The sequence below is a fragment of the Scyliorhinus torazame genome, chromosome 3 (genome assembly GCF_047496885.1).
Source record: "Scyliorhinus torazame isolate Kashiwa2021f chromosome 3, sScyTor2.1, whole genome shotgun sequence".
NCBI classification, from domain to species: domain Eukaryota; kingdom Metazoa; phylum Chordata; class Chondrichthyes; order Carcharhiniformes; family Scyliorhinidae; genus Scyliorhinus; species Scyliorhinus torazame.
In genome coordinates this window covers 61,501,837-61,526,252 of record NC_092709.1, presented here as the reverse complement: position 1 = coordinate 61,526,252, position 24,416 = coordinate 61,501,837, and the positions used below count along the sequence as shown (strand labels likewise).

General features: G+C 44.0%; 1 protein-coding gene across 10 annotated transcripts in view; it reads left to right on the top strand.

Moving 5' to 3' along the window:
- Nucleotides 1-24,416, top strand: part of kiaa1109 (KIAA1109 ortholog) — a 626,997-nt gene that overhangs the window by 223,015 nt on the left and 379,566 nt on the right. For all 10 annotated transcript variants that reach the window (XM_072495716.1, XM_072495713.1, XM_072495719.1 and 7 more), the window contains exons 23-24: nucleotides 17,563-17,739; nucleotides 21,588-21,716. In XM_072495716.1, coding sequence (XP_072351817.1) covers nucleotides 17,563-17,739; nucleotides 21,588-21,716 — 306 coding nt within the window. The remainder of the gene's footprint in view (nucleotides 1-17,562; nucleotides 17,740-21,587; nucleotides 21,717-24,416) is intronic.

Sequence of the window (24,416 nt, the reverse complement as noted above, 5' to 3'; positions counted from 1 at the left end):
AAGAGGGACTGGGAAAAAGCAGTCAGTGCAGGGATCCCCTGCGGCCGTTCCCCTGAGAAACAAGTATACCGCTTTGGATACTTGTGGGGGGGGGGACTTACCAGGGGTAAGCCATGGGGTACGGGCCTCTGGCATGGAGTCTGTCCCTGTTGCTCAGAAGGGAAGGGGGGAGAGGAGCAGAGCATTAGTAATTGGGGACTCTATAGTCAGGGGCACAGATAGGAGATTTTGTGGGAGCATGAGAGACTCACGTTTGGTATGTTGCCTCCCAGGTGCAAGGGTACGTGATGTCTCGGATCGTGTTTTCCGGGTCCTTAGGGGGAGGGGGAGCAGCCCCAAGTCGTGGTCCACATTGGCACTAACGACATAGGTAGGAAAGGGGACAAGGATGTCAGGCAGGCTTTCAGGGAGCTAGGATGGAAGTTCAGAACTAGAACAAACAGAGTTGTTATCTCTGGGTTGTTGCCCGTGCCACGTGATAGTGAGATGAGGAATAGGGAGAGAGAGCATTTAAACACGTGGCTACAGGGATGGTGCAGGCGGGAGGGATTCAGATTTCTGGATAACTGGGGCTCTTTCTGGGGAAGGTGGGACCTCTACAGACAGGATGATCTACATCTGAACCTGAGGGGCACAAATATCCTGGGGGGGAGATTTGTTAGTGCTCTTTGGGGGGGTTTAAACTAATGCAGCAGGGGCATGGGAACCTGGATTGTAGTTTTAGGGTAAGGGAGAATGAGAGTATAGAGGTCAGGAGCACAGATTTGACGTCGCAGGAGGGGGCCAGTGTTCAGGTAGGTGGTTTGAAGTGTGCCTACTTCAATGCCAGGAGTATACGAAACAAGGTAGGGGAACTGGCAGCATGGGTTGGTACCTGGGACTTTGATGTTGTGGCCATTTCGGAGACATGGATAGAGCAGGGACAGGAATGGATGTTGCAGGTTCCGGGGTTTAGGTGTTTTAGTAAGCTCAGAGAAGGAGGCAAAAGAGGGGGAGGTGTGGCGCTGCTAGTCAAGAGCAGTATTACGGTGGCGGAGAGGATGCTAGATGGGGACTTTTCTTCCGAGGTAGTATGGGCTGAAGTTAGAAACAGGAAAGGAGAGGTCACCCTGTTGGGAGTTTTTTATAGGCCTCCTAATAGTTCTAGGGATGTAGAGGAAAGGATGGCGAAGATGATTCTGGATAAGAGCGAAAGTAACAGGGTAGTTATTATGGGAGACTTTAACTTTCCAAATATTGACTGGAAAAGATATAGTTCGAGCACAATAGGATGGGTCGTTTTTTGTACAGTGTGTGCAGGAGGGTTTCCTGAAACAATATGTTGACAGGCCAACAAGAGGAGAGGCCACATTGGATTTGGTTTTGGGTAATGAACCAGGCCAGGTGTTGGATTTGGAGGTAGGAGAGCACTTTGGGGACAGTGACCACAATTCGGTGACGTTTACGTTAATGATGGAAAGGGATAAGTATACACCGCAGGGCAAGAGTTATAGCTGGGGGAAGGGAAATTATGATGCCATTAGACGTGACTTGGGGGGGTAAGGTGTAGAAGTAGGCTGCAAGTGTTGGGCACACTGGATAAGTGGGGCTTGTTCAAGGATCAGCTACTGCGTGTTCTTGATAAGTATGTACCGGTCAGGCAGGGAGGAAGGCGTCGAGCGAGGGAACCGTGGTTTACCAAGGAAGTGGAATCTCTTGCTAAGAGGAAGAAGGAGGCCTATGTGAAGATGAGGTGTGAAGTTTCAGTTGGGGCGATGGATAGTTACAAGGTAGCGAGGAAGGATCTAAAGAGAGAGCTAAGACGAGCAAGGAGGGGACATGAGAAGTATTTGGCAGGAAGGATCAAGGAAAACCCAAAAGCTTTCTATAGGTATGTCAGGAATAAGCGAATGACTAGGGAAAGAGTAGGACCAGTCAAGGACAGGGATGGGAAATTGTGTGTGGAGTCTGAAGAGGCGAGATACTAAATGAATATTTTTCGTCAGTATTCACTCAGGAAAAAGATAATGTTGTGGAGGAGAATGCTGAGCCGCAGGCTAATAGAATAGATGGCATTGAGGTGCGTAGGGAAGAGGTGTTGGCAATTCTGGACAGGCTGAAAATAGATAAGTCCCCCGGACCTGATGGGATTTATCCTAGGATTCTCTGGGAGGCCAGGGAAGAGATTGCTGGACCTTTGGCTTTGATTTTTATGTCATCATTGGCTACAGGAATAGTGCCAGAGGACTGGAGGACAGCGAACGTGGTCCCTTTGTTCAAAAAGGGGAGCAGAGACAACCCCTGCAACTATAGACCGGTGAGCTTCACGTCTGTAGTGGGTAAAGTCTTGGAGGGGATTATAAGAGACAAGATTTATAATCATCTAGATAGGAATAATATGATCAGGGATAGTCAGCATGGCTTTGTGAAGGGTAGGTCATGCCTCACAAACCTTATTGAGTTCTTTGAGAAGGTGACTGAACAGGTAGATGAGGGTAGAGCAGTTGATGTGGTGTATATGGATTTCAGCAAAGCGTTTGATAAGGTTCCCCACGGTAGGCTATTGCAAAAAATACGGAGGCTGGGGTTTGAGGGTGATTTAGAGATGTGGATCAGAAATTGGCTAGCTGAAAGAAGACAGAGGGTGGTGGTTGATGGGAAATGTTCAGAATGGAGTACAGTCACAAGTGGAGTACCACAAGGATCTGTTCTGGGGCCGTTGCTGTTTGTCATTTTTATCAATGACCTAGAGGAAGGCGCAGAAGGGTGGGTGAGTAAATTTGCAGACGATACTAAAGTCGGTGGTGTTGCCAGTAGTGTGGAAGGATGTAGCAGGTTACAGAGGGATATAGATAAGCTGCAGAGCTGGGCTGAGAGGTGGCAAATGGAGTTTAATGTAGAGAAGTGTGAGGTGATTCACTTTGGAAGGAATAACAGGAATGCGGAATATTTGGCTAATGGTAAAGTTCTTGAAAGTGTGGATGAGCAGAGGGATCTAGGTGTCCATGTACATAGATCCCTGAAAGTTGCCACCCAGGTTGATAGGGTTGTGAAGAAGGCCTATGGAGTGTTGGCCTTTCTTGGTAGAGGGATTGAGTTCCGGAATCGGGAGGTCATGTTGCAGCTGTACAGAACTCTGGTACGGCCGCATTTGGAGTATTGCGTACAGTTCTGGTCACCGCATTATAGGAAGGACGTGGAGGCTTTGGAGCGGGTGCAGAGGAGATTTACCAGGATGTTGCCTGGTATGGAGGGAAAATCTTATGAGGAAAGGCTGATGGACTTGAGGTTGTTTTCGTTGGAGAGAAGAAGGTTAAGAGGAGACTTAATAGAGGCATACAAAATGATCAGGGGGTTAGATAGGGTGGACAGTGAGAGCCTTCTCCCGCGGATGGAAATGGCTGGCACGAGGGGACATAGCTTTAAACTGAGGGGTAATAGATATAGGACAGAGGTCAGAGGTAGGTTCTTTACGCAAAGAGTAGTGAGGCCATGGAATGCCCTACCTGCTACAGTAGTGAACTCACCAACATTGAGGGCATTTAAAAGTTTATTGGATAAACATATGGATGATAATGGCATAGTGTAGGTTAGATGGCTTTTGTTTCGGTGCAACATCGTGGGCCGAAGGGCCTGTACTGCGCTGTATTGTTCTATGTTCTATGTTCTATGCGAATTCATCTATCTGTGGGAAACAAATATTTACATATGTGACTTGAGAAACAACAGGGTATAGAGGTGGTAACTTCAAAATGGAGAGAAAAGGAAATGGGCATGTACCTGTCAAAAGCCAACTTCACAGGGTGAAGAAAATCAAAGGGAAGGAAATAGTATAACTATAGAACACTAAGGAGGAGGAGAGACAGCTAACATCCAAACTGCAGCAGTTGTAGGTTTAGTCTCCCCCCAAAAAGCTGCCATTTTCTGCCTTCGCTGAGCTTGAAGACTATTTCCCAGACTTGGCACCTCAACCTGGTTGTGGTAATTATCTGCTGGCTTTAGCTCACAGAGTTACTTAACATTGGATGTTGTTTGGAAAAATGAATGTCTCAGAATTCAGGAAATTTATGTCTGGGGACCAAAGGATAGTTTCATGTAACATTGTGTGTGTATAGTCATCCGTAAACTTAAGTGTCATAGTGTATAACAGTCCTCCTTGTCATGTGTGGTTTTGTCTTTCTTTTAAGTTAATAGATCTTCTTTATTAATTGCTCACACAACGACTAGACTGTTCCTCACTGGGTTGTACATCGCTCCTCACATTGTACCAAAAAAGCACATGCACCATGATGAATTGGTGTTTCAAGTGACCCTTCTGTGTTTTGGGATTGTAGCCATGTAAAATGGCTGCGTTCCGATTAATCTGGCCAAAACCCAGTTTAAAATGGCTAACCCGAAAGACTACTGGGAAAAGCAGCCAAAAAGACACAAGCAGGCAGCTGCAGACAGGTTTGCATAGTCAGCTCTGGGAACGTAGCCCAGATCGATACTCAGGGCTATCAACAGCCCATCAACCCAGGTATCCGCAGTTTCATTCAGGACTGTTTACACCTAATCAACTCAGACATCCACAGTTAAATCGGCTATCCCGGGAACAATTGCAACATATTAGCAATTGAATACCGGGCCAGACCTGTCGGCGCCTGCAGTGGCCGAAACAAAGACAGGTGAGCGACCACCCCCCGATCGAGGAATCGCCTCACCATTGGACACATCGACCCCAGAGACTGGGGACAGAATCCAATCACTTGGGACTCAGGGTCAAGGGCCGCCCCGGGAGGCGGGAAGCCCCTGGGCCCTATAAAAGTGAATGTCCAAGTTCAGATCTCCCTCTCTCTCCTCTTCGCCTGCTCGAGACCTTCGCAAGACCAGCCACCGTGTATCGTAAGTTTGAATCCAACGATCGCTATCCAGTAGAGACACTTAGCCACCGACCTGTAGCAGCCTTTTGAATCCCGCGAGCCAGATTTGATTGGACAAGCCATTCGTTTCCCTGACCTGGTGGGCTCTTCCTAAGTTAAGTATTGGCCAGTAGTGATAGGTTTGTTATATAGAAAGTAGTATTAGGGTATTAATATCGCTTGTTGTATATAATAAATGACCGTTGTTTTAATCCGTACTAAGCGGTGTGCTGTGTTATTAATCATAACCTGAACTTGAACCACGTGGCGGTATCATAAAGATACCTGGCGACTCATGAGCAAAGGTGACCTAAACAGAGCAAATAGACTAAAGCTAGAAAGAGCAACATAATTGGCGACATCCTGACGGGACCCGACTTAGAAGTGGAAAACCACTCCGGGAGAACCCCAACATTTTGAATTAGAATCCAATCGGAAACAAAAAAAAAACCCACAAGTGTTCAAGCGGTTCTGGTTAATAATTCACAATTCGGAATTGTGTATATGCATGCGTAACTAACAGGGTTATAAGGCAAAACTGATTTTTGTTGCGTCAAAACTGTCGGCAGTTGGTATTTCGGAAATTAGTGCAAGCCGTACCCGCATCTACCACACCACCTTAGCCCCCTGTTCCAAATTCGAACGTAACGAGCAGATAAGAGAGAGCCATGCAGGCAATGCAAGCGATGCAGCGCCTCATGAACCCCGAAGATTTTGCTGTCGCACCAGTCAGCAGCGTAGGAGCGGGACAGTGTCCCGTTTGGGAAGTGGAAATCCACAAAATTCTGCAGGGCAAAGGATGGCCCGTGTGGAAGGATTTCTGCAGTAACGACGACTCAGGTCCTGGAAGTATAGGGCATACTTGGTGGGAGAACCTGAGTGAGATTCACAGAAAGAGTTTAGCAAAAGCTCGCAAGCCGATGGCAATTGTGTCCTGTCTGGCACAATTGCGAGGCACAGAGGAGGTCGTCAGGACATTCCGCAAGGAAATAGAAGGCATACATCGGATAAGTAAAACCGATATATGTGAAATTAAGAAAGAGAACCAGGAATTGAAAGGGAAATTAGCAGCAAAGGACCAAGAGGTGGCTGACGCCAAACGGGGTCACCAATCTTGTCTGGCGCACTTGAGTAGTTTCCAGTCACAATATGAGAAGGCTTATCAGGACCTGCAGCGTGCAGTCCTGGTAAAGAAAGAAACAGAAAACCAGTTAGAGAAGCTCCAGAAACAATGCAGTGATCTCAAGGCAGCCTTGAGAGCGCTCCATGCCACAACAACGGAACAAAGGCAGAGTACTTTAGACCATGCTAAGTGTCGAAAGCAGGTTGCAGACTTGAAAGCACTGCTTTCTGTCCAAAAGGGATTTCAAGAAACCTTTGGGGAAAGTTTAGAACAGGAAGACGGCCCTGATTGGGAAGAATTGCAGGAGACAGCGCAGAGATATGTTCAGGGAGCATGTGCGCAGGAAAAACCCCAAAGGAGGAAAGCACCCCCAGCCCCCCACAACAGATAATACAGGCTCCCATGAACCCTGTAACAACCCACCGCACCGCCACAGCAGACGAGGCGGAGGTCTTATATTCCACCCCCCTCACAGTGACCCAATTACGGGACGCGTGCGCCAAAATCACACCGTTCCTCCCCGCTTCAGATCCACACCATTTCTTTGCCACCGTCAAACACCAGGCGACCATGTACGGCCTGGATGAGAAAGAGCAGGTAAAGCTCACGGTCCTCAGCTTAGACCCATCGGTCGCAGCAGCCCTTCCCGACCCACAGAATGTAGGAGGAGGCACCCTTGCAGAAATGCATACCGCGATCCTGGATGCGATCGGGTACAACCGGGGCGATCCCGTAGACGGTCTGAATAAATGCAGACAGAAAAAGTCTGAACACCCCACAGCGTTCGCAGGACGCTTATGGATTCATTTTGAAGCCGTATTCGGCAACGTAGATCGTGCCCACTTGTCCCCAGACAATATGGCCAAGTGGACCCGCACCCTTATCTCCCATGCCACGGAAGCAGGACAGAATGCCTGTAGCAATTATGACCCCTCGGAGGAGGCTCATAATGAGAAGTGGGTGGTCAAGAGATTGTCCCGCGTTTGGGAACAAGTGGCTCACAGTAAATCAGCCACTCGAACCCCTGAGGAAAACCAAGCCGCCGCAGACGTGCAGGCAGTAAGAACCACTCTTCACAACCCCGCCTGGGTAAACGAGGGAAAGAACAGCCCCCCAGCCAAACTGCAAGAGTGCTACAATTGCGGCCAATTGGGACATTTTGCTAGAGAATGCAATGGCCCTAAGAAACCACAGAGTGCCCAACCGACAGGCACTCTCGATTAAAAAAAAAAAAGGCAGAGCCTGTAGCGGCCGAGAACTGAGGTGTCCACATGATGATTTAAAGGAGACACTTGGTGAAAATGTTTTATGTTGTCTGTCTGTTTGTTAAATGTTGTTCGTCCTACAGGAGAATTTTCTCACCGCCCCACACCCATTCACCTGAACTTTGTAACTTTTCCCGCAGACACCCACCGCCACACGCCCATTCGGCCGATACCTCTGAGGACTTGCCTCAGACACCCACCAGACCAGACGCCCGATCGTAGCTACTCTTCTGATTGGATGGTAGAATCAGAACAGTAACCCCACCATGATGACTACATTTTTGTCCGTTCTTTGGTCGCTCAGGCAGTGGAGAAACGGCGTGAGACCCGCCCTGCCTGGGGACCCCCCCCGTTGGTCAAAAACGCTCGGGTAGGGAAGATACGGTATTGGTAGCCGTCCTACCCGGGGACTCCACCCAAATCGTACCCGTCGCGGCCCACACGCACCTCATTCGAACTTTACTTTCAAAAACGTTTAATTTTTTTAGGCAACTGCCACATGCTATTTACAATTTAGGTTTGCTGCCACATGCTATTTACATCCTAGAGCATTTGGATGATAAAGTTAGCACTGGTCCACCATTGGGAAGTGTGCCGTGTCCAAACATTTTTTTTGAAAAAAAAATGGGGGGAGAGTCACATGCTGTGACCAATTATAAGGGTTTAATTGGCCCCAAGAAGGACAGACACACTAACACACCAGATATTAAACCGAAGTATTTACACACACTACGCTTGTCTTACAGAACTCCAGAAGCTCCAAGTCCGGAGAAAACCAGCAACAACAGGAAAAGGAAAGAAAGAAGACAGCCATGAGGACTCCTTTCTTCGTGCTCAGCATATTTATTATGGACTTTTGGTTGCGCAGGAACGCGAACCCCATTACTCCAAACCCCCCTGCCGTTAACGCTTCACTGCCCCGTAGTACCGAGGGCCCAGTCACCAACCACGCTGCGTTATCCTGGTGTGCCAAGTTCATAACTTGGTACTCCTTATCGTACATCATTGAGGCACTGTTGGCATTGGCTATACTCAGTTGTGCAGTTCAGACCATGCGCCTCCGCAAGTGGAAAAGGAGAGCGTACCGCGCTCGAACCCCGGTCTATCCCCATGGGCAGCACGGTAGCCTTGTGGATAGCACAATTGCTTCACAGCTCCAGGGTCCCAGGTTCGATTCTGGCTTGGGTCACTGTGCGGAGTCTGCACATCCTCCCCGTGTGTGCGTGGGTTTCCTCCGGGTGCTCCGGTTTCCTCCCACAGTCCAAAGGTGTGCGGGTTAGGTGGATTGGCCATGATAAATTGCCCTTAGTGTCCAAATTTGCCCTTAGTGTTGGGTGGGGTTACTGGGTTATGGGGATAGGGTGGCGGTGTTGACCTTGGGTAGACTCTTTCCAAGAGCCGGTGCAGACTCGATGGGCTGAATGGCCTCCTTCTGCTCTGTAAAAAATTCTATCGGATCCGATCCCCGATATTCGGCTATGACCAGACACCCGCGACCTATAAAGAATATTCACGTGCATTATTCCTGTAAATAAAGAGATATACGGAACGTTTCATTAAAAAAAAAATGTATGATCCTGAGCTTGACTGCCAAGCCAGGAAAGAGTATATTAAATGTTGTGATTGTTGTTGTATGTTTTAGGAAGATAGGATAATGCAATGTTTAGGAGTATAGAGTGTTTAGGTAAAATTAGAGGTTCCCAGTTTATTTTTTTTATAGATACATGCCCCTGCCTGACATAGCGCCCTCAAGAATTGTTTAGGTAAATTTTTGTGCATAGCTAGGGTCAGAGTAGTGGCCATGTGGGAGGTGCCCCCCCAAGTCGGGAAACGAAGAGGACAAAATTTATGTGATCCTTCACGCTTCGCGTTAGGATCACAAGGCGGGAATGTAGCCATGTAAAATGGCTGCGTTCCGATTAATCTGACCAAAACCCAGTTTAAAATGGCTAACCCGAAAGACTGCTGGGAAAAGCAGCCAAAAAGACACAAGCAGGCAGCTGCAGACAGGTTTGCATAGTCAGCTCTGGGAACGTAGCCCAGATCGATACTCAGGGCTATCAACAGCCCATCAACCCAGGTATCCGCAGTTTCATTCAGGACTGTTTACACCTAATCAACTCAGACATCCACAGCTAAATCGGCTATCCCCGGGAACAATTGCAACATATTAGCAATTGAATACCGGGCCAGACCTGTCGGTGCCTGCAGTGGCCGAAACAAAGACAGGTGAGCGACCATCCCCCGATCGAGGAATCGCCTCACCATTGGACTCATCGACCCCAGAGACTGGGGACAGAATCCAATCACTTGGGACTCAGGGTCAAGGGCCGCCCCGGGAGGTGGGAAGCGGGAAGCCCCTGGGCCCTATGAAAGTGAAGGTCCAAGTTCAGATCTCTCTCTCTCTCCTCTTCGCCTGCTCGAGACCTTCGCAAGACCAGCCACCGTGTATCGTAAGTTTGAATCCAACGATCGCTATCCGGTAGAGACACCTAGCCACCGACCTGTAGCAGCCTTTTGAATCCCGCGGGCCAAATTTGATTGGACAAGCCATTCGTTTCCCTGACCTGGTGGGCTCTTCCTAAGTTAAGTATTGGCCAGTAGTGATAGGTTTATTGTATAGAAAGTAGTATTAGGGTATTAATATTGCTTGTTGTATATAATAAATGACCGTTGTTTTAATCCTTACTAAGCGGTGTGCTGTGTTATTAATCATAACCTGAACTTGAACCACGTGGCGGTATCATAAAGATACCTGGCGACTCATGAGCAAAGGTGACCTAAACAGAGCAAATAGACTAAAGCTAGAAAGAGCAACAGGATACCCTCACATTTAACATCAGCGTGGTTCGTAACAGTATGTTAATTATGTTGTTAAAGTGCATGTATATGAGGCACAGTTCAATTAAGCACTTAGATTACGTATAAATGGAGACTACTAGAACGCTGCAGGCAGTAGATAGAAGGCGTAGGTATGTAATGTTGCATTTTGTAATATCTATTATCAAGAAAGGAATGGCATCTAGTTTCAATTCTTCACCATCTGGCTTGGGATCCATTTAACAGCCATATTCAATGTTAACAGAGGAAAATGGTCATTGTAGCAATGAAGGAGACAATCTTTCAATGGTTCCTTATAGGGGAAAGCCAGATAATTACTTGTTCCGGTATTTGATGGACAATATAATTTGTGGCATATGAGTAACGGGGGGGGGAAGTAATTTTGTAATTATAAGGACAATTGATTGGGCAGGTCAGAAAGTGAGGAGGCAAAGAGGTGTTCCAGCACCATTGTAATCTTTGTTGGTGTCAAAGGTCAAAAGCTAAAAGAAGGCTTGTGTGAACAGTAGAGGATTCTATCATCTTCTGGATCCCAAAACCTAACTTGAAATGCAATCTATTGATGCTGCCAGACCTGCTGATTTTTTTTACAGCATTCTTTGCTTGTTTCTGCATTCTATTCTTTGTCTAACCTAAAATTCTTCTGTTTTTGTGTTAACTGGACTCTGATATTTCTGGAACAGAGCAGAAAGGAAAGGATTGATGAATGCCAAAATCATCTCAAACAAATACCTAAGGGGAGGGATTTGGTGGAAACTCTTTTTTTTAGTTTTTTTAAATGTAAATTTAGAGTACCCAATTATTATTTTTTTTCCAATTAAGGGGCAATTTAGCGTGGCCAATCCACCTAACCTGCACATCTTTGGGTTGTGGGGATGAAACCCACGCAGACATGGGGAGAATGTGCAAGCTCCACACGGACAGTGACCCAGGGCCTGGATTCGAACCCGGGTCCTCAGCGCCGCAGTCCCAGTGCTAACCACTGCGCCACATGCCGCCCTAACTATAAACTCTTGAGTAGTGTGTAACGATGTTAACCCCTTCAGTTTGACTGCAGTCCTAAAATTGTTCTTGTACTAATCCTTGACATTTTAGTTGCAAAGCTACGAGCGACACTATATCACATAAATTACATACAACTTGCGTAAGCCACCAAGTTGTATCAGATGCAATTTTACTTTAATAGCCTATCACTTTTTGGGGGCAAGTATGACACTTTAAAAAAAGCCATGTGTTTTTGTCTGTCCCTTTATGACTGAAATGACAAACACAATTTTTAAAAACCATTAAGCATCTATGTAAAAGTTGCAGGTAAATACTACCATGAAATTACACAGAATGTGCTGCTCACAAATAGGCCATTTAGCTAAACTGGCCAGTGTTTATAATCCACTTGGGCATCTTCACACTCTACCTAGCTTCCTCAATTATACCTCTTTTTCCTTAAGTGTACACCAAGTCACTTCCTAAATACCAAAACGTCATCCATCTCAACCATTCCATTTGGCAGCAAGTTCCACATTTTGATGACTGCCTGTAAATAAATTCCTTTTAGCAGCTAGCATAAATTTGTAATGGCAAATTATGTTTGACAAACTTGATTGAGTTATTTGATGAACTGGGTTTGTTGAGGGCAATGTGGATATGGATTTTCAAAAGACATTTATTGATAAAGTACCATGTGATAAGACTTATTTACAAAGCTGAAGCCCATGGGATTTAAAAGACAGGGCTAGAGGATAATACATTGGCTAAGGGATAGAAAGCAGCAAATAGTGGTAAACATTTTTTTTTCAGACTGGAGAGAAGAGTGCAAGTGGTATCTCCCAGAGTTTGGTGTCAGGAACACTGCTCTTCAACAGAAATTAAGGATATAAGTATATAGGGCATGATTTCAAAGTTTGCAGATGACACAAAACTCAGAAATGTAGTGAACGGATAAAAGGATGGTAACAGCCTTCAGGAGGATAAGGATAAACTGGAAAAATGGGCAGACCCAAGGCAGGTGATATTTAGTGCAGTGAAGTAAATTCATTCATTTTGGTCGCAATAATGAGAGAGGTAATATAAACCAGATGATATAATTTCAGAGGGGATACAGGAACAGAGGGACACAAGACTTTGAAGGTGGCAGCATAAGTTGAGAATGTTGTTAAGAAGGCACATGGAATCATTGGCTTGGAGGCACCAAGCACAAGAGTAAGGAAGGTATACTGTATCTTATAAAACACTTCGATAGTTGTAGCATGTAGGCCAGAATAGCACATTATTCCAAGTGTATATTGTGATGGAATCTGTGGTTTTTTGAGGCAGACAGTAACTGTAAAGGGAAACTGACCCTCTAGTTTCTAAGGGAACTAAAACGGAAATTGAGCTTGGAAATCAAAGGTTGAAAACATATAGCAGAACACAAATCAATCTTTGTGAAGGGTAGGTCATGCCTCACAAACCTTATTGAGTTCTTTGAGAAGGTGACTGAACAGGTAGACGAGGGTAGAGCAGTTGATGTGGTGTATATGGATTTCAGCAAAGCGTTTGATAAGGTTCCCCACGGTAGGCTATTGCAAAAAATACGGAGGCTGGGGATTAAGGGTGATTTAGAGATGTGGATCAGAAATTGGCTAGCTGAAAGAAGACAGAGGGTGGTGGTTGATGGGAAATGTTCAGAATGGAGTACAGTCACAAGTGGAGTACCACAAGGATCTGTTCTGGGGCCGTTGCTGTTTGTCATTTTTATCAATGACCTAGAGGAAGGCACAGAAGGGTGGGTGAGTAAATTTGCAGATGATACTAAAGTCGGTGGTGTTGTCGATAGTGTGGAAGGATGTAGCAGGTTACAGAGGGATATAGATAAGCTGCAGAGCTGGGCTGAGAGGTGGCAAATGGAGTTTAATGTAGAGAAGTGTGAGGTGATTCACTTTGGAAGGAATAACAGGAATGCGGAATATTTGGCTAATGGTAAAGTTCTTGAAAGTGTGGCTGAGCAGAGGGATCTAGGTGTCCATGTACATAGATCCCTGAAAGTTGCCACCCAGGTTGATAGGGTTGTGAAGAAGGCCTATGGAGTGTTGGCCTTTATTGGTAGAGGGATTGAGTTCCGGAGTCGGGAGGTCATGTTGCAGCTGTACAGAACTCTGGTCCAGCCGCATTTGGAGTATTGCGTACAGTTCTGGTCACCGCATTATAGGAAGGACGTGGAGGCTTTGGAGCGGGTGCAGAGGAGATTTACCAGGATGTTGCCTGGTATGGAGGGAAAATCTTATGAGGAAAGGCTGACGGACTTGAGGTTGTTTTCGTTGGAGAGAAGAAGGTTAAGAGGAGACTTAATAGAGGCATACAAAATGATCAGGGGGTTGGATAGGGTGGACAGTGAGAGCCTTCTCCCGCGGATGGATATGGCTGGCACGAGGGGACATAACTTTAAACTGAGGGGTAATAGATATAGGACAGAGGTCAGAGGTAGGTTCTTTACGCAAAGAGTAGTGAGGCCGTGGAATGCCCTACCTGCTACAGTAGTGAACTCGCCAACATTGAGGGCATTTAAAAGTTTATTGGATGAACATATGGATGATAATGGCATAGTGTAGGTTAGATGGCTTTTGTTTCGGTGCAACATCGTGGGCCGAAGGGCCTGTACTGCGCTGTATTGTTCTATGTTCTATGTTCTATGTTCTAATCTAAACTCAGTTGTTGATAATAATTCCACTAGTACAGTGCAGGCAGGCTGAAGAAGACAGAAGCTAGATCTAGAAGCTGAGAATAAGCAAAGAAGTAGTTACTAGAGAGGTTTCAGTTACTTGGGAGGTAACATTGGTTGATCTACACCATCCAGACTGCATTGAGAAGATTCTGCTGACAACATGCAGTATTTTTGGTGAAGACTGTGCCAGTGGAACTCGGGTTGATTGTGCGCTGCTGCAGCAGGGGATCAAATGAGCTTCTGGGGGGGAAGAATCTGAACGTGTTTGTGAGGAAGGACTTTGTGACTGTGATTGACAAACTATCTGCTGAGTGAACAGTTGAGCCAATTCGTAAGATTGTCTTAGTTGTATTTGTCATTTAATGTGTAATTTATGGTTTATAATCACAATTTACCTGTTAATTCACATTTTACTTCTGTTGATTCTGAGTTTGAGAGTACAGGAGGGTACCTAAGATAGCATTTAGTGTGTGCTTTGTTTGACTCTTATCATAAAACTTATTCTATTTGTGAAATATTGTGCCTTCATTCTTTCAGTAAATAACAGATTATGGATTTTTTGTTGTTGAAAAAAGTCACTGCTTTCTACTGAGGCTGTAACAGTAGATGCATTTAAAATTACCTCCTCTGATTTTTACTTTGTTCCTGTACAAATGAACACTGATGTTTTGAAAAATAAAAAGTATGTATATTTTTTTAAATTTAGAGTAGCCAATTATTTTTTTTCCAATTAAGGGGCAATTTAGCGTGGCCAATCCACCTATCCTGCAGATCTTTGGGTTGTGGGGATAGAACCCACGCAAACACGGGGAGAATGTGCAAACTCCACACAGACAGTGACCCAGGGCCAGGATTCGAACCCAGGTCCTCAGTGCCGCAGTCCCAGTGCTAACCACTGTGTCACATGCCGCCCTCTTAAAAAGTATATTTAAGTTTGTCCCCATATGAAATGAAAAGAAAATCACTTATTGTCACAAGTAGGCTTCAAATGAAGTTACTGTGAAAAGCCCCTAGTCGCCACATTCCGGCAGGCTGATACGGGAATTGAACCGTGCTGCTGGCCTGCCTTGGTCTGCTTTAAAAGCCAGTGATTTAGTCCAGTGTGCTAAACCAGCCCCTGGTAGCATAATGGAAAATGTATCTATATCTTTTATGGTGAAGAATATTCAGTACTCCTGTTACACTTTTCTTTCCCTTTATTTGGTTGGTCTGCACTATATTCTGCAGGAACCATAGCATGCCAACTATTCTCCGGCTTCTTCTGTTGTTTGATTGCAAGGAGATAATATCAACAATGTCCATGTTAACACATGTGCCAACTCCCTTACATTGAATGAGAAGCAGCCAGTCTCCATAAAGCACAGATTAAATTACTCAATTTGTTTTGAACAGAAAGTTTCTGCAGAAACTATTTAAGCACCAAATGCCAGGAATTCAAGATGCTCAGCAAGAAACAGTAAATTTGGTTTTCATCATTCGATTTGATGATGATGTCTACTAAGTTGCAAGTTCCTGTCATGGGGCTTCATGTGAACGAACAGGCCAAGTCTTGATCCACCTTTGGCACATGGAGCAGGACGACCCGTGGGTTAGTTGGACCAGGAGTGAAAGGTTTGCACTCCAGTGCTCTTATGTGTCACTGATGCCCAGTCCAGCTCTCCCTGCCATACAGGAGTGAGGCCCCTCCATGGATTACTACTTAAATGTGGTGGAGAAAATTGTGCACTCTGAAGATCCCTTGACTAATGCCTTGAAGATCTCTTGAGTGATGACTTCAAGAGCTCCTTGCTCCTGATGGGCCATCCATGGTGGCAAAGTCATGCCAGCAAGATGTGGTCCAAAAATTCCTCCACGGCAGAATGGGCGAAGAAAGAATATCCATCTCCCTGGCTGTGAAGGTGAAAGAAGGCTTCAGCAGCAAGGTAGTTGCGGTCATTGTGATTCGACATGCCAGTGAAACTTGACCACTAACTCATTAAGATTGTGAGGACAATGGTGGTGTCCCCACATTAAACAAAGCCACATGCAGGCCACTAACAGGATCGATTTGCCAAGTCCTGTGGTGATAGAGAATTGGTGTCAATGGGAGTCCCATGTCAAGTACCTGCACGCAGGTGGCAGTTGCATGAAGGTCGTTGTACCCCTGTGCTGGGACAGGGTGTCTTTGGAAAGCAGCATTTGTGACTGAGTAAGGGGCAATTTAGCGTGGCCAATCCACCTAGCCTGCAGCCCTTTGGGTTGTGGGGGTGAAATCTTCAGGATACTACCTGAGCACCCCTGGGAACACCACCACCTGGAAGTCCCCCTCCAGGTCACTCACCATCCTGACTTGGAAATATATTACTATTCCTTCACTGTCACTGGGCCAGAATCCTGGAACTCCCTCCCTACAGCACTGTGGGTGTACCTACACCACATGGACTGCAGTGAGTCAAGAAGACAACCTCTCAAGGGCAATTAGCGATGGGAAACAATTGCTAACCTAGCCAGTGAAGCCACATCCCGTAAAAATGAATATTAAAAAAAAATTGTGCTTGCGTGTCCTGTGCTTCCTTTAATTCTGAGCTTAGACATTTTAGTGCAACTTCCTTCTAGACTGCTGTTAAGGAGAGCAGGTTGGTTGCACCACATGTTCTCAGCACAGTGTTGTTGGCCTCCTGCAGAATGCAGAGACACCTGGTATTGGTGCAGAAGAGGCCAGCAGCAAGAAACCCACTCTGACATGAGCTACAAATACGAAGTGGGAGCGCTAAATTTACCTGCTGCCCACTTCCATTGCCAAAAATGTGTCAGTAGGAATTTTTGCCTTTTCTGTCCACCGCACATCAATCCTTTGATGTTTTTTTTTTCTGTTTGGAGCTATGTCCGATTCCCATATTGAAAGAACAAACTGAATTGTTGAACAGATTATATAATATTCATAGCCCTCTTTATATTGTAGATGCATAACAGATAAACTGCAGTAAAATTCTTGAATGAATAGAATGTTTATTTCTTTGAATTAGGAGCAATATCTTTAATTCACGGACTAGCTTTGTCCCAGCAGAAAGGAAATTACTTGGAGACAGCATTGGAGAAAGTGTTAGCTGATGTCATTTTGAAAATGCACCAGCCTAACCTTTAAAAATTGTATGAAGCAAAAATTCAGTTTATCATTGCATATCATGCTTGAGGCAAAAACACACTATGCCTTTGTAGCTTGATTTGCACTACTGAATATTGTGTAAGTTTGTACAAGAAGTACCTTTTTGTTTTGATGACTTGAACTTTTCCAGCTCCTAATATGCTTTAAAAACTGAAACATTAGGGTGGCATGGTGGCACAGTGATTAGCACTGCTGCCCCATGGCGCATCAAGGACCCGGATTCGATCCCGGCCCCGGGTCACTGTTCGTGTGGAGTTTGTACATTCTCCTCTTTTCTGCGTGAGTCTCTCTCTACCCCACAACCCTAAAGATGTGCAGGATAGGTGGATTGGCCATGTTAAATTGTCCCTTAATTGGAAAAGTTTTTAAAAAATTAAATACATTTTTATAAAACTGAAACATTGAGAACTCATATATTCATTTGAGAGTGATTAATTTTTAATTTGCTTGAAGCCCTTGAGTTAGGACAGTTTGGACATTTGGTTATTTTTCAATTTGTGCAAAATATACTAGATGTTGACATTAATTCATATTATGCTTTTGATTTTGATTTTAACAGCAGTTATGTAAATCGTAGTGATTTTACTCTTTTTTTGTTTTACCTACAGAGGCCATCCGTGGATGGGCTACTTCGTGAAGGTCATATCAGCCTGTCTGGATTGCAGTTACGAGCCCATGCCATGTTCTCAGCAGAGGGGCTACATTTAAACAGTGCAACACTGGAATATTCATGGCTGATTGATGTGCAAGCAGGTCTGCTTACAGCCAAAGTGACCTTGCCGCAGGTAGTTTGTCAAATGTGTGGAAGACTAAGTTGTTTTTTGCGTTTTGTTTTTTTCCCTTTCTTTGATCTGTATATTAATATCAGTTACAGGAGCATATGTTTACTACTGTGAGTCTTGTGACATAATTGTGTACACGTTTAAAAATATATCTTGTTGATTAGTAACTTAAAAATGTTGGTTGATTTTAGCCCCATGTCCTAAGATTCATAAAAAGTCCAAGTACTTTTGTCTATCCTCAGAGTATCTAATTTGTTTTAACAGCATCTAGTTTATTTTTTACAAATTATCCAACCTCTCCTCTATTGTTCCTGAAAATCTCATAGTAGATTTAGTAGCTTGCCCTCCTTCCTCAGTAAAGATATATAAAGTAATTACTTAATAGCTTCTATTCTAGATTTCTAACTTAATACAGTTAATAATAATACTCTTTAGTGCCACAAGTAGGCTTACATTAACACTGCAATGAAGTTACTGTGAAAAGCCTCTAGTCACCACATCGGCACCTGTTCAGGTACACTGAGGGAGAATTCAGAATGTCCAAATTACCTAATAGCACGTCTTTTGGGACTTGTGGGAGGAGACCGGAGCACCCGGAGGAAACCTACGCAGACACGGGTTGAACGTGCAGACTCCGCACAGACAGTGACCCAAGCGGAATTACGTTTATATATCGGAGTGTAATTAATCAGTTTCCATATTCTATGCTTCCCCAGTGGTAGCTCATTTGTGGTGTGTGCACAGAATATGTCAATTGAATCACTTTGTGATTACTTGGTGGCCAGTTGCATTCAGCTAGGAGCCGATTGATTGGTTCTTTTCTGCAATGTAGAATTGTGAGCAGTGTTGGATGTCCTAAGTTAAACAAAGTTCGAAGGGCAAGGAAGGAATTCAAACTGAAATCATAAAGGAAAATTTGAAATTATATACTTGCCTTCATCTGTTTTCATTATTCATTTGACCTTTTATAGAAAACAAGTTAAAGGAATTTTTTGAAGGCAAGTTTATTGCTTTATAGAATTTTGTGCTGACTTTGTGTAAAATCAAAAAAGATCAATGTTTCTGGAAGAATTTTAGAGGAAACTTCAATATGAAGAAAATTGAGGAAAAAACAAATTGATATCTGTTGCAGATTTATTTTTAAAAATGTAATAGTTTCACATGATTAACCTGATTTTTAAAAACAAATTGACAGCGAGCAGCAGACTGGTTAGCTTTACTGATGTATATATCTGTCACAATCAATTTTGCTTATCAAGTCGCAAGTGAACTGTAGCAGATTAATTAACTCTGTTGGTATGCGACAATTTAGATTGTTTGTAGGTGGTCTCTCATGATTAATTGCTGCAACTTGTAGCTTTGATTTTTATTAAAGAGCAGCAGGTAACAGGCAGCAGACGTTTCCATTGTTTGCACTAACTATCTGATGAAGAATGCAGTAATTTGAAACATAACTCTTGTTGAGTAACTTTACAAGTAATTCAGACAGTTGCAATCATAAAATGAGCACACATATGGATAAAAAGAGAAAATGCTGGCGATGTTCAACAGGTTGGGCAGCATCTGTGGAGAGAAAGGAACAGAATTAACATCTTGGCTAATGACCGTTCATCAGACCTGGAATACGTAACAGTTTCTAAGCAGGTTTATAACAGCAGCAGGGGAAAAAAGAGTGCTGGGTGGAGGAGGAGAGTGGAAAAAAAGGGAATGTCTGTAATTGAGCGGAAGGCAGAAATTATGACATGATAAAAGGGATGAAGATGCAAGATAACGGGGTGGTCATGGGACAAGTAAAGGAGCATGAAAATGAGTCTAGGAGACTAAATGGCAACAGCAGAACCATATACAAACAAATGGGAGCAATGGTTATGATCTGAAATTATTGACATCAATACTGAATCTGGAAGATTATAAAGAGTCTAATTAAAAATGAGGTACCATTCCTTGAGCTTCTGTTGAACTTCATTGTGGGACTATGATGGAGAACTAAAATGGCAAGCCAATAGATTAGGACTGAATAGAGATGTTGATCATAGCAATCACCCAATCAGTGTTTGGTCTGCCCAATGTAGAGGACAAAGTATGATAAGCAGCAAATATTGTATGCTAAATTGAAAGAAGTAGAAGCAAATTGCTGTATTACTTTGAAGAAGTGTATGGACCATGGTTGGTAGGAAGAGAAAAGGTAGTAGGCAGGTGTTGTCTCCATGTGAATGTGCTTTGGGAATGGGTATTATGATGATGGAGGAATAAACCAAGGTGTAGCCATAGAAGTCTGACGTGATGCACTAAATATAAAAAAAGAGGGCAATTTTAAAGGCCGTATAGGAATTGAGACCCAGGGGTCAGTGTGCCTAAATCATTGATGGTGGCTGGGCAAATTGAAAAAGTGAAAAGGCAAACAGGACCCTGGTCTTTACAAATATAAAGGCATAGAATACAAAAGCAAAGAACTAATGATGGGCCTTTGTAAAGCACTAGTTCTGCCTTATCTGGAGTGTTGTGTCAATTCTGGGTGCTACATTCAAGGAAGAATGTGAATATATTCGGAGAGGGTGCAGATAACATTGATGAAAATGGCTCTAGGGATGAGGAAGTTCGGTTACATACATGGATTAGGGAAGCTGGGGCCTTTCTCCTTCGAGAAAAATTGAGAAGAGATTTGATAGAAATATCCAAAATCATGAGGGGTCTAGTAGATAGAGACGTTGTTTCTATTGGCTGAAGAATAAGGTGAATGGCAAATAAATCAAGGGTGACATGAGGGAAAACTTTATGTAGCGAGCGATCAGGATCTGAAATGCATTGCCCCGAGAGGGTGGTGGAGGCAAATGAGTCTGTGCTGCCATTCAGTAAGATCATGGCTGATTTGATTATAGTCTTATCTCCAAATTGGGTCGAAGGGCCTCTTTTCATGCTGCAAACCTCTATAATAGTCATGACTCTGTGACCTTGCTTGTGCATTCTTGTGTTTGTATGATCTGCTTCTTCTTGTCACACTCTGGTTATCATTACCCTCATCATTACCCTGCACTATTGCCATGTCCTTTCTCGTTAACTTTCCAAATCACCGCTCATATGAATTCCGCCCCTCTCCATAGCTATACGATTAGTTATATGATTCAGCAGGACAGTGTCCCAACACAGTTCAAATGAAGAAACTCCCAATCGCAGTCTTTCCCTTGTACGAATGCCAGTACCCATAATTAAAAGCCCATTTCTTCCACCCACAATTTTTAACCATGCATTCAACTCTCTGATCTTATTTACGGTATATATTTACGCTGTACTAATTTATTTGTGGCTCGGGTAGTAATCCAGAGTTTGTTACTTCTGTGGTTCTGCTTTTTATGTGACATCGAGCTGCTCATACTCCTTTGGCAGAACTTTTTTCTTAATACTGTCTTTGTCAGTAATACCCATGTGAGCCACAACAGCTGGATCCTTTCTTCTCCACCCACGCCCCAACCCATACTCCTTATTCCCCACCACCCCCCTGAATCAAACGTGGGTTTCAAGAAATAATTGATGAGCACCTGAAAAGAGAAAATTTGCAACTTTACAGAAAATGGTAGGAGGTTGGTATTATCTGAGTTGCCCTTGTTATGAGCCAGCACTGACTTGGCGGGCTGAATACTTCTGAGCTGTAATCATTCTATGATTCTGTGTACTTAGTGTAAAAAAAGGCTAGTGTAATTTATTCAAGGAATAGTTTATACTTTTTTCACATAACCAAGGAAATGGTGTGGAATTGATCAAGCTACTCTGCTACATTCTATCTTCATATTCTTTGACTTTCTACTCTTGACTATGTACTCTAACAAAGTTTGCGATATCTTTATTTTCTGTAGCTGGCAAATCTGCTAGAGTGGGGACAAACTTTCATCTTTCACGTGATGTGTCAAGAATATGAATTGGAAAGGCCAAAATCTGTTGTCTTATGTCAACATGGAGTTGATCAGCGTTTTTGTGAATCAAAGGTAAGGAAATTAAAGCGGGGGGGTTGGCGTTGCCGAACTTGCTTCATTATTATTGGGCGGCGAATGTGGACAAGGTGCGGCGGTGGTGGGAAGGAGAAGGGATAGAGTGGGTTAGGATGGAGGAGGAATCTTGTAAGGGGTTTAGTTTGAGGGCTATGGTGTCGGCAGCATTGCCAATGGCAATGTATTCAGTAGGTATTCAGGGAGCCCAGTGGTGCAGTCCACGGTGAAGATATGGAATCAGCTGAGGAGGCATTTTAGGGTGGAAGGGATGTCGGCGCTAACGCCGCTGTGTGAGAATCATGGGTTTGAGCCGGCGGGGGGGGGATGGATAGTGTATACAGGAGGTGGAGGGAAGTGGGGCTGGTCAGGAGGAAGGGTTCGCCAGTCTGCAGGAGCTCAGGGAGAGGGTGGAGCTGCCAAGGGGTAGTGAGTTCAGGTATCTACAGGTTAGGGACTTTGCACAAAACGTCTGGAAGGGGTTCCCTAGATTGCCGGGATATACTCTGCTGGAGCGACTGCTGTTTCCGGATGTGGAAGGGGAGGGAAGAATTAGGGATATATATAAGTATCTGGGGGAGCAGGGAAGCGAGCGGGTGGTGAAGATCAAGGAGAAATGGGAAGCGGGTTGGGAATGGAGATCAATTGGGGAGTATGGAGTGAGGCACTGCGAAGGGTAAACGGGACCTCCTCTTGTGCAAGGATGAGCCTGATACAGTTTAAGGTGGTGCACACGGTGCATATGACTCGGGCGTGAATGAGTGGGTTCTTTCAGGGTATGACTTCCTGCGGTTAGAGAAGATAAAGTATGAGTTAAGGGCTCAGCAGGGGAGTTTGAGAAAAGGTGGGGGATGTTTGTGACCGTGTTTGAGGAGCTGTTCGTCGCAGGCGGGTGGGGGAGTGGGTGATGTGGAGAGGGAGGGGTGAAAAAGGAGAAAAATCTGTACAAACTGTATCGCTGATTGTTGGGTTTCCCGGGGTGTTTATTTGCTGTAACCTGCTTTGATACAAGTTTGTAATAAAATGCGTTTTTAAAAAAACGTAAGGAAATTGAAATGTTATTAAGCTATATTATTCTGTAATGTGTGATTCTAACCAGCTTGTTTTAAGAAGTGCAATTTTAGACAATGAGAAGTCTGATTTCAGTTGAACGGAAAGGTAAAGTCGCCATAGTCCCAGATGACAATAGGCTGCTTTCCCCTTTGAGGGGGAGAGCTGACTGGTGGTCATTTAACCTGAGGATCACCATACCTCAGGCGAGGTGCAAAGTTGAGAAGGCAGGGCCTCCATGAATAACCTCAGCCGTTATAAGAATTGAACCCGTGCTGTTGGCCTTGCTCTGCATCGCAAACCAGCTGTACAGCTAACTGAGCTAAGCCTGCTAACTGAACGATAGCTATGCTGTTGTCAACCTATTCATTTTCCAGACAATAGTAATTTGGGTTTAATGATGGATAGAGTTCCATCTTTGCTACTCCAGCAATAATGACATGATAGGTCTTAATCTCGTGGTGTTGGCAATAATTAATATTGAGTATTATGCCATTAATTGAAGTTTTATATATTAAATGCAAAGGGATGCTGCAGCATGAATGCCATTTATAAACCGGTTCAGTTTCTTAGTCAACATACATGCTTGTCAAAACTCAATTTTAGATAATTCATTCTCCCTGGTATAGATACAGGGATATATGGGCACTTTGGCTGAGTTGAGAATATATTCAACATAGTCTTTCTCCGCATTATTTTAAAGTTCTTTTAATATGCCACCTTTAATTACCTTATTTCAAACCCACTCGTTAGTTGCCCTGCAGCATGAATTAAATACTCCTATTTGTCTATACAGGCTGCTATTTGTAACTTCTGCATCAGAACAGTACATTAATATTAATGTAATGGTGACTGTGTACAACTTTGTTTTGGCTTGCACTTTTGAGGACCTAATCTGCATTCTCAACTTGGATCTCTTGGAACATCTAATAAAAATGAGAGGGTTTATCATGTCACTCAGCTGAAGTCACCAAAGGAAACTAGGAAATGCAAAATTGAAGGACGTTTTGCAATTTTTCCTTCAATGTTTGAAGGACTATTTACTTTCTCCTCTTCCTCCTTTTCCACTTTACTTTCTGGTATATATCTATGCCAATTGGCTACCTTGGGCAAGAAGATTAGTTGGAGATTGCTGTTACATAACTAGTCATTGAGAAATGTGTAACAATGACAGTGTTACTATACTTTCAATTTTACTTACTTTGGGAGAGGTTAATGGCCGATGCTCTATACCTCGCTATGTCAAAGTTACAGATTAATAACCATAATGATGAATCATAGTTCCATATCTGTGTCTTGGCACTCAGTTACATTCCTCAACTTTTTTTTTATATAAATGTTTTATTAAAGTTTTCCAATGAATGTTTTTACATAACAAAAATAGAAATACAGATAGTAATAAACAATAACAATAAACATATCCCAAAGCCTACAATGAAACTACTTACACAACAGAATTTTTTAAAAAAACAGAACAAGGTGAGTTTTGTCTCCATGCCCAACTCACATTGTATCAACAGTACCCCCACCTGGATGCTGCTGCTGCTGACACTTACTGCTCCCCTAGAAAGTCAAGGAAAGGTTGCCACTGCCGGGAGAACCCCATCAAGGACCCTCTCAAGGTGAATTTTATTCGCTCCAGGCTGAGGA